This window comes from Aythya marila (assembly GCF_965140915.1).
Source record: "Aythya marila genome assembly, contig: HAP1_HAP1_SCAFFOLD_227, whole genome shotgun sequence".
NCBI classification, from domain to species: Eukaryota; Metazoa; Chordata; class Aves; order Anseriformes; family Anatidae; genus Aythya; species Aythya marila.
The window spans coordinates 157,876-171,879 of NW_028136689.1; the positions used below are offsets into that span (position 1 = coordinate 157,876).

The 14,004-nt window shown below is 49.8% G+C and overlaps 2 protein-coding genes across 2 annotated transcripts in view; both read left to right on the forward strand.

The window, feature by feature from the left end:
* Positions 1 to 542: 542 nt before the first annotated feature.
* On the forward strand, positions 543 to 1,226 carry LOC309891515 (olfactory receptor 14C36-like; the record flags this gene model as incomplete). The annotated part of the gene is made up of 1 exon (XM_082785875.1): positions 543 to 1,226. One exon carries the CDS (start codon positions 543 to 545, stop codon positions 1,224 to 1,226), a length of 684 nt encoding a protein of 227 aa, XP_082642001.1.
* A 1,576-nt stretch (positions 1,227 to 2,802) lies between these two features.
* Positions 2,803 to 14,004, forward strand: part of LOC309891516 (ATPase family AAA domain-containing protein 2-like) — a gene marked incomplete at both ends in the record, with an annotated part of 76,653 nt that continues 65,451 nt past the window's right edge. Inside the window, one exon of the mRNA XM_082785876.1 lies at positions 2,803 to 3,002. Within this exon, the coding sequence (XP_082642002.1) occupies positions 2,803 to 3,002 (200 nt within the window). The remainder of the gene's footprint in view (positions 3,003 to 14,004) is intronic.

Consider the following 14,004-nt stretch of genomic DNA (forward strand, 5'->3'; position numbering starts at 1 on the left):
TCCCTTTTACCTGTTGCTGTAGACTAGGACTGACTGCTGCAGAGCCCACAGCACAGCCCCCTGCTTCTTTTGGCACCCTCAGAACACCAAGCAGAAGTAAGCCAAGCAGCTGCAGAAAGCTCTTCCTGTGAAAGGAATGGGAAAGAATGTGTTGTGTGTGACTGTTCTATGAGACATACAAAGTATTTTGGTCAGAGAAGTCCTTAAATTTTACAATGTCACTTCTTCTTTTGGACAAACTACCTTGCTCAGGGGCAATAAATGTGTAACAACAGCTCCATCACTGAGTTCCTCCTGCTGGCATTCACAGAAACGCGGGAGCTGCAGCTCCTACACTTTGGGCTCTTCCTGGGCATCTACCTGGCTGCCCTCCTGGGCAACGGACTCATCCTCACTGCCGTAGCCTGCGACCACCGCCTGCACACCCCCATGTATTTCTTCCTCCTCAACCTTGCCCTCAACGACCTGGGCTGCATCTCCACTACTCTGCCCAAAGCCATGGCCAATTTGCTCTGGGACACCAAGGCCATACCCTATTCAGGATGTGTTGCACAGCTCTTTCTTATAACATTTTGAATTTAGCAGAACTTTCTCTTCTCACTGTCATGGCCTACGACCACTACATTGCCATCTGCAAGCCCCTGCACTACGGGAGCCTCCTGGGCAGCAGAGCTTGTGCCCAGATGGCAGCAGCTGCCTGGGGCAGTGGCTTTCTCCAAGCTGTGCTGCACATTGCCAACGTATTTTCCTTGCCCCTCTGCCAAGGCAATTCTCTCAGCCAGTTCTTCTGTGAAATCCCCCAGATCCTCAAGCTCTCTTGCACAGACTTGTACATAAGGGAAGTTCAACTTACTACAGTTACTGCTTTTCTATTTGGGGGTTGTTTTGTTTTCATTGTGCTGTCCTATGTGCAGATCTTCAGGGCTGTGCTGAGGATGCCCTCTGAGCAGGGCCGGCAAAAAGCCTTTTCCACATGCCTCCCTCACCTGGCTGTGGTCTTCCTCTTTCTCAGCACAGTTATCTTTGCCCACCTGAAGCCCCCATCAATTTCCTTCCCTTCCCTGGATGTTGTTCTGGCATTTCTGTACTTGGTTGTGCCTCCAGTAGTGAACCCCTTCATCTACAGCATGAGGAACAAGGAGATCAAGGTTGCCATGTGGAAAGTGATGACTGGGTGTTTTTCTTCAGCAATATATTGCCTGCCTTCTTCTCTAAATCACTCGTAATGCAAATCATGATAGGTGAAGCCAGTGGGTATTATGTTCTTGTGTTTTTATTGGTGTTCTGCTTTTTCTCAATTTTATTTTATCAAATATTTTCCACAAAGAAATATAATTCTTCATTTTGCTTGAGTATTTAAACCAATTAAAGTGACTTTTTGTCTTATATCCTTCCTCTGAGACATTTTCTGTGGCTTCAGGGACAGTGTGCAGCGGTGGAGGGGAAAAGAGTCGTGGCAGTCCAGCCTGGGAGCACCAGCACTGGGTCCATGCAGAGCTGCTCTCCTGCCACTGACACCCTCTCCTGCTGAGCCCTGTTGGCGGTTTAAGGCCTGGATGCTCCTGTAGCTTGGTGCCAGTGCTGCTGTGAGGCTGTGCTGGGACTGCAGGCAGGGACAGGCAGTTGGCACATGAGTGACACAGCTGGCCTCCAGAACAGAATTTCCCTCCTAAAAGGGCCATGCCTGAAGGCTCACATCATCTTTCAGAGTTGCCGTCACATCAGAACATGCTCAACAAGAGTCCCAAAGGCTCCCTGGGATATAGGATGTGCTGGGAGAAGAGCAGGGCCTGTCCAGGTGCAGGAGAGACACAGGAACAGAAACCCTTTGCAGCTGCTGCTACCTGCAGGCACATTGTATGCACATGGAGAGAGGAACAAGAGCGAGCACAAAGGCCATCAGCTATCCCTAGGGGTGTCATGAAGGCCAGTGGGGCAGAGTGTCTTCAGGTCCTTTCTTCCTGAGAGTAACAACCATGGGGCATCTGTCCAGGGGGAAGGCACCTTCAGAGACCGTCTAGTCCAAAGTGCAAGACCTGAATGCAGCTCTGCAATGTGTTTCCTTGAACCCTCAAGGTCCCTGTGCCCATTTCTCATGCTGTGGGGCATCTCAGAGGAGGACAGAGCAAGGTAATGCACCCACCACAGGGCTGAGGTGCCTCCCAGCCTCTGGCAGTGGCTGCAGGAGCCAGAGGGACCCTTCAAGTGCTGCAGTGCACTGTGTATGTGTAAGGCAGGGACTGGTGTCTCTGAACAGCCCAGTGTGGATGAGCAGTGCACGAGGCCAGATCAGATATGGGCAACTCACAGAGCCTTGACATTTCTCTGTGTAGAACTCCAGTAATTACCCCCAGTGTTCCCATGAGATTTTTGTCACCCTCCTTGCACAGGTTCATTGCAAATGCTTCTCTCTGACATGTCATTCTACTCTGCCTTTTGGACTGGTGGTGACAGCAAACTGGTGGCTGTTGGTGACAGCCAACATGGCTTCACACAGGGCAGATTGTACCTGACAAACCTGGTGGCCTTCTACGATGGGTTTACAGCATTGGTGGAGAGGGGAAGAGCACCTCACATCGTGAACTTTGACTTGTGCAAATCATTTGACTCTGTCCCACACAATAGCCTTGTCTCTCAATTGAAGAGACATGGGTGTGATGGATGGATCACCTGGTGGGTGAGGAATTGTCTGGATGGTCACCCTCAAGGAGCTGGAGTCTACAGCTCAATGTCCAAGTGGAGGTCAGTAAAGAGTGGTGTTCCTCAGGAGTCAGTACTGGGGCCAGCACTGTTGTCAGTGACATGGACAGTGTGATTGAGTGCAGTCTCAGTGAGTATGCTGATGACACCAATCTGGGTGGTGCAGTCAATACACTGGAGGGAAAGGATGATATGCAGATGGACCCGGACCGGATTGAGAGATTTTCCTGTGGGAACCTCATGAGGTTCACAAAGGCCAAGTGCAAGGTCCTGCAGCTGGATTGGGGCAGGGTGGAGAATGAGTAGAGAGCAGCTCTGAGGAGAAGGACCTGGGGTACTGGTGGATGAGAAGCTCAACCTGTGCTGGCAATGTGAGTTTGCAGCCCAGAAAGCCAACTGCATTCTGGGTGGCATCAATCAAGTTTGGCCCAAAGGTTGACAGAGTTGATTCTCTCCCTCAGCTCTGCTTTTCAGTACTGCATTCAGTTCTGGGACCCCAAACTCTAGAAGGACATGGAAGTATTAGAATTATTAGAAAAAGTCTAGAAGAGGCCAAAAACAAGATAGAGAGTCTGGGGCAACTTTTCAGTGAAGACTGGCTGAGAAAGCTGGTTCTCTATAGCAGCCTTCCAGTACCTAAAGGGGGCCTAAAAGAGGGTGCTTTAAAATTAGGTATAAGGAAGACATTCTTTCCTTTGGGGGTGGTGGTCAATGGAACAGGTTGCCCAGAGAAGTTGTGTCAACCCATCCCTTGCCCCTTCATGGCCAGAAGCCTCCCATGCCAAACCACGATGGACACCAGCCCCCCCCACACACACACACTGCAAAGCTGGTGTTTAACCTCATCTTTCCTGCATGGGGCCTCCTCTGCACCACCCAATCTCAGCTCCCACTTTGCCACAAGTGCTCTGCATGGGTGCTACACAGCCTAACTCTACCATGTCCTGCCCTGGTTCTGCCATCCCGCTGGGCAGGGGAGAGGGTGGCCACAGCAAAGGGATGCATTTGGGTGTGGAATGTGTGGCCTGGAAAAGACAAGGAGTCGAGGGAGAGGACAAGGCAAGGCAGCAAAGGCAGCACAAACAGTGCTGTTGGTGCGGGGCCACGTTTGTACCAGTGTAATAAATGGCTCAGTCTTCAAAATAGGACTATAATCAAAGTTTACCATTTATTAAATGAATACAGGTAAGCAAGCAGCACTGGGTGCGCCGGGAGTCTCTGCTCCACCAAGACGCACACCAGTTACATCAAGCGGATGATTTTTATGCTCCTAGGCTGATACAAATTCATTACTACTTCAAAAAAAACCCACAGGGTTATTATAATTAGTTTCTGGAATCCAAACCCTCCTACTGGAGCATGCGTATCTGGTGGTCCCTCTGAGGGTCTCTGTGGTTCTCTCGTGCTGAAGGCTCATAGTCTTCGTCCCTCTTGTCCTTCTCCTTTGTCCAACTTGGCTGTATGTCAGAGACTTGTGCAGTGTCCCCTGCAAGCTTTGTCTTTTAGTTGTTCTTCAGCTCTCCCCTGCTCCTTAATCTCCTGGCCAGATATCAGAGACTTGCATAGTGTCCCATGCAAAAGTCATAACAGTTAGCAGTTATTCTGAACCCCCCAGATATCAGAGACTCCAAGGAAAAGCCTACAAATACATTTCCCTTCAAGCTCTCTATTGACACAAATTGCTAAAACATTCCTTTGCAAGATACAAGAACTATATACATTAACCACTCTGGTTTTCTTAGACTTGTGGTTATACAAGGGTATGTAAGACAGAAGGTCACATTCATCATACCATGCGGCCCTAGCATTGTTCCATACTGACACGAATCAGATGAACATATTTCACAGCAGGATCCTCAGAGGGCAGCAGCTGGCAGGAGGCGAGGGTGATACTATAAAAGCCAGTCAAAGTAACTCTCTAAGACTCAGTTTGGAGTTTTAGAAAGCAGGCGTTCTTTTATTGAGGTCCTGGACACACAGGGGATCACTCCAGTGCTTACAGAACTGTTTGAGCTATAGGGATTATATACAAGCAAAACATACATGTTAATCACATTTCCCCAAAACATATTCATACTACTTCCTGTAACTCATTAAAATCAGTAAGTGTTGCTGACACATGCACATTTGTTTCCCCTGTCTTTCGGGGTCTCTGGTGGTCATCGGTAGTCTTCCTCACTATGTTCATTAGTTGAATCCAGTTCTTGTCCATGCTCAAGCCATCGAAATCTTTCTTCTCTTATTCTTTCATCTCAGGCATGCATACAAAGCTTAGGTGGTTACACATCCAAGGATATATGCATAGCATGAGTTTCTCACCTAATCTTCTGACACATGCTCTAGGCCTGGGTCACTTTGCCCTCATTCTGAGATACAAGTCTGTAGGCTCTTACAGATAAAGCTGACTAATTAGTGACTAAAGTAACATCAGGGGTGAATGTTTCTGAACTTCCTTCTTTCTAACAAAACCTAGTAAAGGTTTCACCTATCTCCTAATGAAGCTTTTCAAATTTGAAGCCATTGTTCTGTCAAGGAAGAGACTATTTCTCCTTTCAGCTCAGTATCAATGGGAGGCCAGGAAGCCCCTCCCAAGGCTGTTCCTGCCAGCAGAGACAAGGCCGAGAATGAGGGGAGGAGAGGGGAATGGAAGGGCTGTGGTGAGGTCCCTGCTGCATTGCTGGTTGCCCTGCAGAAGATGTGCTGGCCAGCAGGCCTTGTGAGGTCACCCAGCACCTCACAGAGCACCCCAAGGCAGCAGGGATGGCACTGGAGAGGTGGCTGGCAGAGCCCAGCCAGGGGCTGGCTGTGGGTCCCCTCTGCTGCAGCCGCCTGATGGAGCGTGGCAGGAGGAGGGCAGGCAGGGCTTGGGGCTACCATGCTCACAGTTCCCAGTTTCTTTACATGGTTCCTAACCTGAGACTTGTCCATTGACAGTAAGTGTTCCTTGCAGACGACCTTGTGAAACGCTGGGATTTGGTGGATAAATCTCATTCTGTTTTCCAAGGAGAAGAGAGCCTCTCTTTCCCATCTTGTGATGCTCTGCTCTGCATTAGGGGCAGCACAGCTCCATACATCACAGCAGGCTTAGACCGGACTTCAGGAAGAGCAACCAGGAGGAGAGAGCTTGGGCACAACCAGGGATGCCATATGAGCCGGCAGTGCTATATACGGATATGGTCACATCCACATTGGGATGATCTAGGAGGAGTGTGTCCACCCAGGCAAGGGACTTCTCATCTTCCATGACTCCACACTGGTGTGGCCATAACTGGAAGAGGCCTTCCCAGTGTGAGGCTCCTTTTCTGAAGGACTAGGGAGGAAAGGAAAGGGTTCAGAGGAGGTGTGCCAAGACAGGGCTAGGGGTCATGTGTGTGGAGGCTGAGAGCCCTGCGCTTCCTAGACCTGGTGAAGCACAGGCTCAGGGCACCCTTGTAGGAGCTCCTGAGAGACAGAAATCTGCTTTCAGAGATGATGGCACATTTTGGGTAAGGGTAAAGAGCATGAGAAAGGAAATCCACCAAGAAGTGGCTGTTTTGGAGGTCCAGAGTGGTGATGAGGAGGAAGAAATGCCACTCCAAGGGCAGTGCTGTGGTGACTCAGAGGGAGTCTGCTTCAGCCCATGGCTTGTGTTTCAAGTCAGAGGCAATGAGCACAAGGAGTCCCTAGCATGGGTAGGGAGATGCTGTGGTGGGGAAGCAGGTTGGATGTCTCCAGGCTGCAGGGAAAATGGTTCAGGCATGGGACAGGATAGGACAACCTGTGGGGAGATGTCCAAGGGCACTGACAGGGCTGGAAGGCCCTGACACAGCAGAAGTCTTTGTCCCCGTGGCTCTGGCTGTTGTCTCTGCCACTGGAGCCTGTGAGATGACACATGGTGCTCCTGGCACTGGAACCATGTGGCCTCCTTGCAGCCCTGTGCACTGGAGTTGTACTGTTGTCCTTTAGTTGCCATCACACACCCCAGATCCCACTGCCCCTTGAAGAGCAGCGTGAGGGACAGAAGCTCTCTTACCAGAGCCGGGTGTCAGGCCTTGGTGCTTGCTTTGATAAAACACATCAAGGTTTCCTTGCCATCAGGGCCACCTTTACTTTGCCTTTGCCTGCCTATCATCACTGCCTCCCCTTTCCTTTGCTAACAAGTCCATGGGGGAGCTGTGGTGGTAATGGCCCCCAGTGGGACCAATTAACACTCCCAGAACCTTCAGCATTTCTCCTGGCCTTAACCTCTTGAACAGCCTGCGCTATCTCCTCTCAGCATCAGAGGTGCATGGACTCAGCGCCAAATACACCCTGGGGCTCGGCACAATGCAGAGAGCCCTCCTGTGTCCTCTTTCTGCCCAGCAGTTCCTTCAAGGCTTCAGAGCTTTTACGTCTAATTGGGGAGATTTCAGAAAGCTAGTGAATGAGGCACATTTCAATGAGCAGTTGATAATAAGGGAGTTTTCCCTTCAAGCTGGATTCTTTATTGATGTATTTCAATTCCCTGCCCTCTCCCTTTGCTATTGATCCAGAGGGTCTCCTAAGGAGGTCTGGTCAGCTTGGAAAGGCAGTCCCTTGAGGCCAAGCACTCTGTGGGCAACCTTGCTCCTCACCTTCCCAGCCCCACCATTTCTCTCAGGAGCCACCTGGGACTTGCAGCACTTCTCCTCCCATCAGACTTCTCCAGTCAGGGCTGCAGCTGCATGTTACAGCTCCTTTGCACCAACTCCCATCCCTTTTCCCCACAGAACTGCCTGCACGCAGGCACAGAAGGACTGCTCCCCATTGAAAACCAACCAAAGTTAAGTGTGGTGCAGTTCAGTAAACAGTAAAACACTCTCCTCAGCTGTGTGCCCAGTGCAAGCTGCAGCTAATGAGGTTCACCTTCCCCAAGGGATGGCCATACAAGGACTGTTCTAGGCAGAGTGTTTGAAGTGATGAACACGTGCTCTTTTATTTATATATTTATTTATTTATATTTTCTTTCCTATGTTGGAATAATTTGTTCACCTTTCCAGGCAGACCTTGCTAGGTTCAGGGGCCCCTCTGTACTGGAGGTGTTTGCCTGAGGCTGGCAGCTGTCAAGAGGAGCTGTGGGAGACCAGAGGCCCTCAGGAGCTGCAGGTGGAGGCTGGGCAGTGTGTCAAAACATCAATATTGGCCATTTTTAACTATGAAAAAAAAGGAAAGCAGAATCACCAAAGTTTGTAAAAGCTGTAAATGTGCATCCATAAATTATCAATGTTTTAGAAGTTTGACTTTATTTCTGTTTAGTTTTGTTTTCTTTTTTACTTTTATTGACATTTTCAAAGCATTTCTAGTATTGTTAGGCCAACACCATTAAGATCATTCTGCATCTTGTAATCTTGTATAAAGCCCTGTGCCCAAGCCCCCCCCCCCCGCCCCCCCCCCCCGAAGAATCTTATCATATCCATGACCATTCACAGTCTTTGCAAAAAAGTACATAACACTGAGATGTGGACCTTGCTGCACAGATGGAAGAAAGCAGGGCCACGAACATGCACGCAATATTCACTTTTCCAGGTGACAGATCCAGGAGATGTGGAAGTGTGGCAAAAGTAGTAAACATGCTCAGCTTTATGGCCAGGACAGAGTATGCATTTCCCTCCAGGTAGGAAAGAAAGTGAAAAATGAGACCGTCTCTGAGAGGAGCAGCGTGCAGAGGGAGAGAATTAACACCCCAGAAAAGCCTAGATCTCTTCCCACACCTCAGAGCACATCCAGGCAATGGACTTTCAGGTGCTTAGAGCTGGAAGACAGGAGCTGGAGGTGTAACGCAGAGATGGCTGAGGCAGTGTCTCCCAGGCTACAGTTACAGCCAAGGGAGAAGAGGAGATGTTCACCTGCCTGGCTTTAGATGGTCCCCTACAGCACAGGAGGATTCAGGCCACACAGCATCTCCTCTGGCACCACCAGAAACTGGGCCTGAGGTCAAAGGACCATAAGGCATGTTGGCAGGGTCCTCAGGAGGCCTGCAGCCCAAGCTGTCATAAGCACGGTCAGAACAGGCTGTTCAGGGCTTGATCCTGTTGCATTTTGCAAAACCAGCAAAGACGGAGACTGCACAGCCTCTGGGTGACGCCTAGCTGAGCTCATGGTGGGAAGGCTTTTTGCCTTCTTTTTAGCCTGAAGCTCTCCTCTTTCACCTTCACAGCTGTTGTCTTTTATCCTCCTACCCTGAACCCAGCTGAAGATCCTGGCTATGCATCCTCCACAACCCCCTCAGAGACACAGCCAGAGGAGGTCCCCCTCGCCCTGCCCTTCCCCAGTGTCATGGTTTAACCTGGCCGGCAGCTAAACACCACGCAGCCGTTCGCTCACCCTCCCCCCTCCCTCTCTGGGACAGGGGGGAGAAATGGAAAGTGAAGCCCGTGAGTTGAGATAAAGACAGTTTAATAAGACAGGAAAATAATAATAACAATAATAAAATAAAATAAAATAAAATAATAATAATAATAATAATAATAATACAAAGGTGATAATAATACTACTACTAATAATATGTACAAACAAGTGATGCACAATGCAATTGCTCACCACCCGCTGACCGATGCCCAGCCTAACCCCGAGCAGTCCGGCCCCCTCCCCCCGGCTAGCCACCCCTATATATTGTTTAGCATGACGTCAGATGGTATGGAATACCCCTTTGGCTAGTTTGGGTCACCTGTCCTGGGTCTGTCCCTTCCCAGCTCTTACTGCACCCCCAGCCTGCCTGTTGGCAGGACAGAGCAAAAGGCTGAGATGTCCTTGGCTTGGTAGAAGCACTGCTCTGCAACAATTAAAACATCGGGGTGTTATCAGCACTCTTCTCATCCTAAGCCAAAACAGAGCATTCCACCAGCTACTAGGAAGAAAATTAACTCTGTTCTAACTGAAACCAGGACATCTATCCACCCCTTATTCCATACCATTTACGTCATGCTCAGGTTACACTCTTTTCCATACATTCTAATTAGTCACCTATAGTAGTCATGGTAGTGATAACATACAGTATTATATAGTAATTAACATGGTACAATTCAGTTCATGGGCTATTCTCACCCAGTATTAAATCTCCTTGAGGTACACACCGGACCTCTCCGTTCTTTTGCATCACCCACCAAGTGTATCCAGGTCCCTGAGCAAAAGCAATTCCATGGATAGGTTTGCCTTTTCCTGAGGCAGGAGTAGCCCAGACTGTTTTACCCAGCATATTTTTTACATGCACTACAGGGACTTTATCCCCATCTACAGTACGTAACAGGTTTGATTGGGCAGGTCCAGCTCGGTTGGCAGATCCCCTAGTATTGACTAACTTTGCCAAATGCGTATCCCAATTTTTGAATGTCCCAACGCCCATTGCTTTCAATGTAGTCTTTAACAGTCCATTGTATCGTTCAACTTTCCCGGAGGCTGGTGCATGATAGGGGATGTGATACACCCACTCAATACCATGCTCTTTGGCCCAAGTGTCTATAAGGTTGTTTCGGAAATGAGTTCCATTGTCTGGCTCTATTCTTTCTGGGGTACCATGTCGCCATAGGACTTGCTTTTCAAGGCCCAGGATAGTGTTCTGGGCGGTGGCATGAGGCACAGGATATGTTTCCAGCCATCCGGTGGTTGCTTCTACCATTGTAAGTACGTGGCGCTTGCCATTGCGAGTTTGAGGGAGTGCGATGTAATCAATCTGCCAGGCCTCTCCATATTTATATTTCAGCCGTCATCCTCCATACCAAAGAGGCTTTGTCGTAGTTCTGCTCGAGTGGGCAGCTGAGCTCCACCACAGCCGCTCTCTCACTCCCCCTCCTCAAAGAGGAATGGGGAGAAAATATGTGAAAAGGGGCCCAAGGGTTGAGATAAGGACGAGAAAATCACGCAATAATTATTGTAACGGGCAAAACAGACTCGGCATAAGAAGATAGTAAGATTTATTGCTCATTATTAACAAGCTAGAGAAGTGAGAAACAAAGGAAAGAAACCAAAAGCACCTTCTCCCCCCATCCACCCTCTTCCACCTCCTCCCCCCGAGCGGCGCAGGGGAACGGGGGAATGGGGGTTATGGTCAGTCTACAGCATTTCTTCTCTGCCGCTCCTTCTCGGTCACTCTCGTCCCCTTTGCTGTGGGGTCCCACCCACGGGATGCAGTCCTTGATGAACTGATCCGGCATGGGCTTCCCACAGGCAGCAGCTCTTCCAGAACTGTTCCAGATATGGGTCCGTACCACGGGGTCCATCCCTCAGGAGAAAACTGCTCCAACCTGGCTCCCCCACGGGCAGCAGCTCCTGCCAGGTCACCTGCTCCTGTGTGGTCTCCTCTCCACAGGATACAGGTCCAGCCTGGGACCTGTTCGGGCAGGGATCTTCCACAGGCGGCAGCTTCCATCGGTGCAGGGCCACCTGCTCCACCATGGTCTCCTCCACGGAATGCACCATGGAACCCTGCTCCACCGTGGTACTCCATGGGCTGCAGGGGGACATCCTGCTTCACCATGGTCCTCACCACAGGCCGCAGGGGACTTCTGCTCCGGAGCCTGGAGCACTTCTCCCCCTCCTTCTGCACTGACCTTGGCACATGCAAGGCTGTTTTCTCACTCCCTTCACTCTCCCGGCTGCTGTGTACCGCAGCTTTTTTTTCCCTGTCTTAAATATGCTCTCACAGAGGCGCAAAACAACATCGCTTATTGGCTCAGCTCTGGTCAGCAGTGGGGCCCTTCCCAAACATGGGGCAGCTTCTAGATCCTTCTCACAGAAACCACCCCTATGGCTCCCTGCTACCAAAACCTTGACACATAAACCCACTACACGCATCACCTTCCCATAGATTGAGATCAGATTTGTCAAGCAGGACCTGGCTTTGATAAACCCATGCTGACTGGGCTTCAACACCTGATTGTCCTGAAAGTGTTGTGTGATGGTACTCAAGACAATCTGCTCCATGAGCTTCCCCAGCTCAGAGGTCAGACTGACAGGCCTGTAGTTCTCCAGATCTTCCTTCTGGCCTTTCTTTTACATGGCTGTCACATTTGCTAGTCACCAGTCAACTGGGACCTCCCCTGATAGCTAGGACTGTTGGCAAGTGATGGAAAGAGGTTTGGTGAGCACTTCAGCCAGCTCCCTCAGTACCAATGTGTGGAGCCCAAATAGACTTGAGTACATCGAAGCAGAATAGCAGTTCTCTAACCATTTCCTTGTGGATTATGAGGGCTTCATTCTATTCAATATCTTTATCTACCAGCTCAGGGGGTTGAGTACAAGGGGAACAACTGGTCTTGCTGCTAAATATTGAGGTAAAGATTGCACTAAGTACCTCAGTCTTTTCCTCATCTCTTCTTATTCTGTTTTCTCACATCCAATATAGGATGAAGATTCCCCTTAATTCTCTCTCTCTCTCTCTTTTTTTTTTTTCCTTATGTATTTATATTTAAAAAACAAACAAACAAACAAAAAACATTTTTATTGTCTTTAAAAGTAATAGATGTATTGAGCTCCAGTTGGGCTTTGGCCCTTCTAAATTTTTTCTTTGCACAGCCTAACAACATTTAGGACTCAGCTTCCGAGAAATAACAGCATACATGAGAAGAACAGAAAGGTGGAATCTGGCAGCCTTCCATCCTCTAGCCTTCTATGACACTGTGCTGGAGCTCCATTCAACTGGTTACTCCTCTACTGCCCAAAATCTCTGCAGCTGCTGATGCTTTTATCTTGTGAGAGACAGCACAGTTAGGATGAGACATCTCCCTGCAGACATTAACAGTTCACAGAGTGGGGCATTTGTCCAGGGGAACCTTGAGAAACTGCAGGATCTTACATACAAAAACCTCTTGACATTTACAAGGAGAAGAGCCTAGTCCTACAGAAGAGGAAGAGGAACCCCACATATCAGGGCAGACGGGGACCCTGCTGAGTGAGCAGCGCCCAGGAGGAGGAGGGGAGCACCATGAGGGATGCCATATGAACAGTGGTGCCTGCTCACCAGGAGCCAGGCCAGCATCCTACAGAGCTGCCTTATGAGGAGCATGTCCATCAAGAAAATACGAGTTATCAGACTCAGCTCCAATATGGTGTTACCCCACCTGCACAAGGCTGTCCCAGTGAGTAGCTCCTCATTTACGAGAGATGCAGGACTGTGCCCAGAGAGGTTGTGCCAAGGTGGGGTTCAGGGCCTAAAGCACCTGCTGTGTATAGAGTGTCTGAGAGACTTGGGTTTCTCTGGCCCAGTGGCATGGAGCATCCAAGTAGAGCAAAAGTAGCCTGAGACTGCCTGAAGGGTGTATTTGGAGATGTTTTAGCTTTCCTCTGTAGGGAAAAATGGCATGACAAAGAAATAATGCTACAAAATTGACTTCAGGATGTTGAGACTGGACTTGAAGAGAAAGAAATTCTCATCTCCTACTGCCGCAGGGGGAGCCCTGAGCAAGGTATGAAAGGAAAATATCTCCCTTCCCAGAGGGTGGGCATCAAGGCCTACCCTTGTGCTTGGTGAAACACATCCACTTTGTCTACACCTCAGTGTCACCTTCACATTGCCTTTGTCTACTTGTCCTCACTGCCTCCAATATTCTGCTCTAACGAGCTCCAAGGGAGGCTGTGTCAGTGCTCGCCTCAGGGGGAAACTCCAGGAAACTTGCATCTAATTTGGACTTCTGGAGAGATGTCTTCAATTGTCTCTCAGTGCCTGAGGTTCATGGGCTCATCACCAAAGCTACCAGAGGAGTCATTACAATGCTTTGGGCTGGGTCTCTGGTGCTGAGCTGGGCCGGGCTCCTGGGACAGAGAGCTCGTGACAAGAGGACCCTGGTGCAGAGAGACAGCTCTGCCCAGGAGCAGCTCCTCCGCACAGTGCAGCAGGGCTGGGAGCTCTGACCGCAGCTGGCACAAGGAGAGGAGAGAAGGAGAGAGGGCTTGGAGGCAGTTGGCAGTGGGAGGATGCTGAGAGCTGCCTGCAGGAGAAATCTGCACAGCCCTTGACGAGGTAAGTGTCTGGCTGCAGGGCCATGCAGCTGCAGGTCCTGGAAGGCTCTCCTCCTGGGACTTGCTTATGGGAGGGCAGTGAGCAATGCAGTAGGCTTTGAGACTGCTGCTGGGTTGCACAGCAACATGAGGAAGTCTGGCAGAAACCACTTGGATTGCCATATCCCAGCTGCCCCTGGTCTTTCACAAGCAGGGTGGCCAAACCTCCTCCAGACACTGCAGTGGGATACTGGGACACCCCAGCTTGTGAATATCCAACTCTCTCTGTGGGGTGTTCTCCTGGGCTGCATGTTCCTCTCCGTCAGGTCTTACCTCTCTCATGGCATACTTGTGTTATCCAGGATCCTGAAAGAG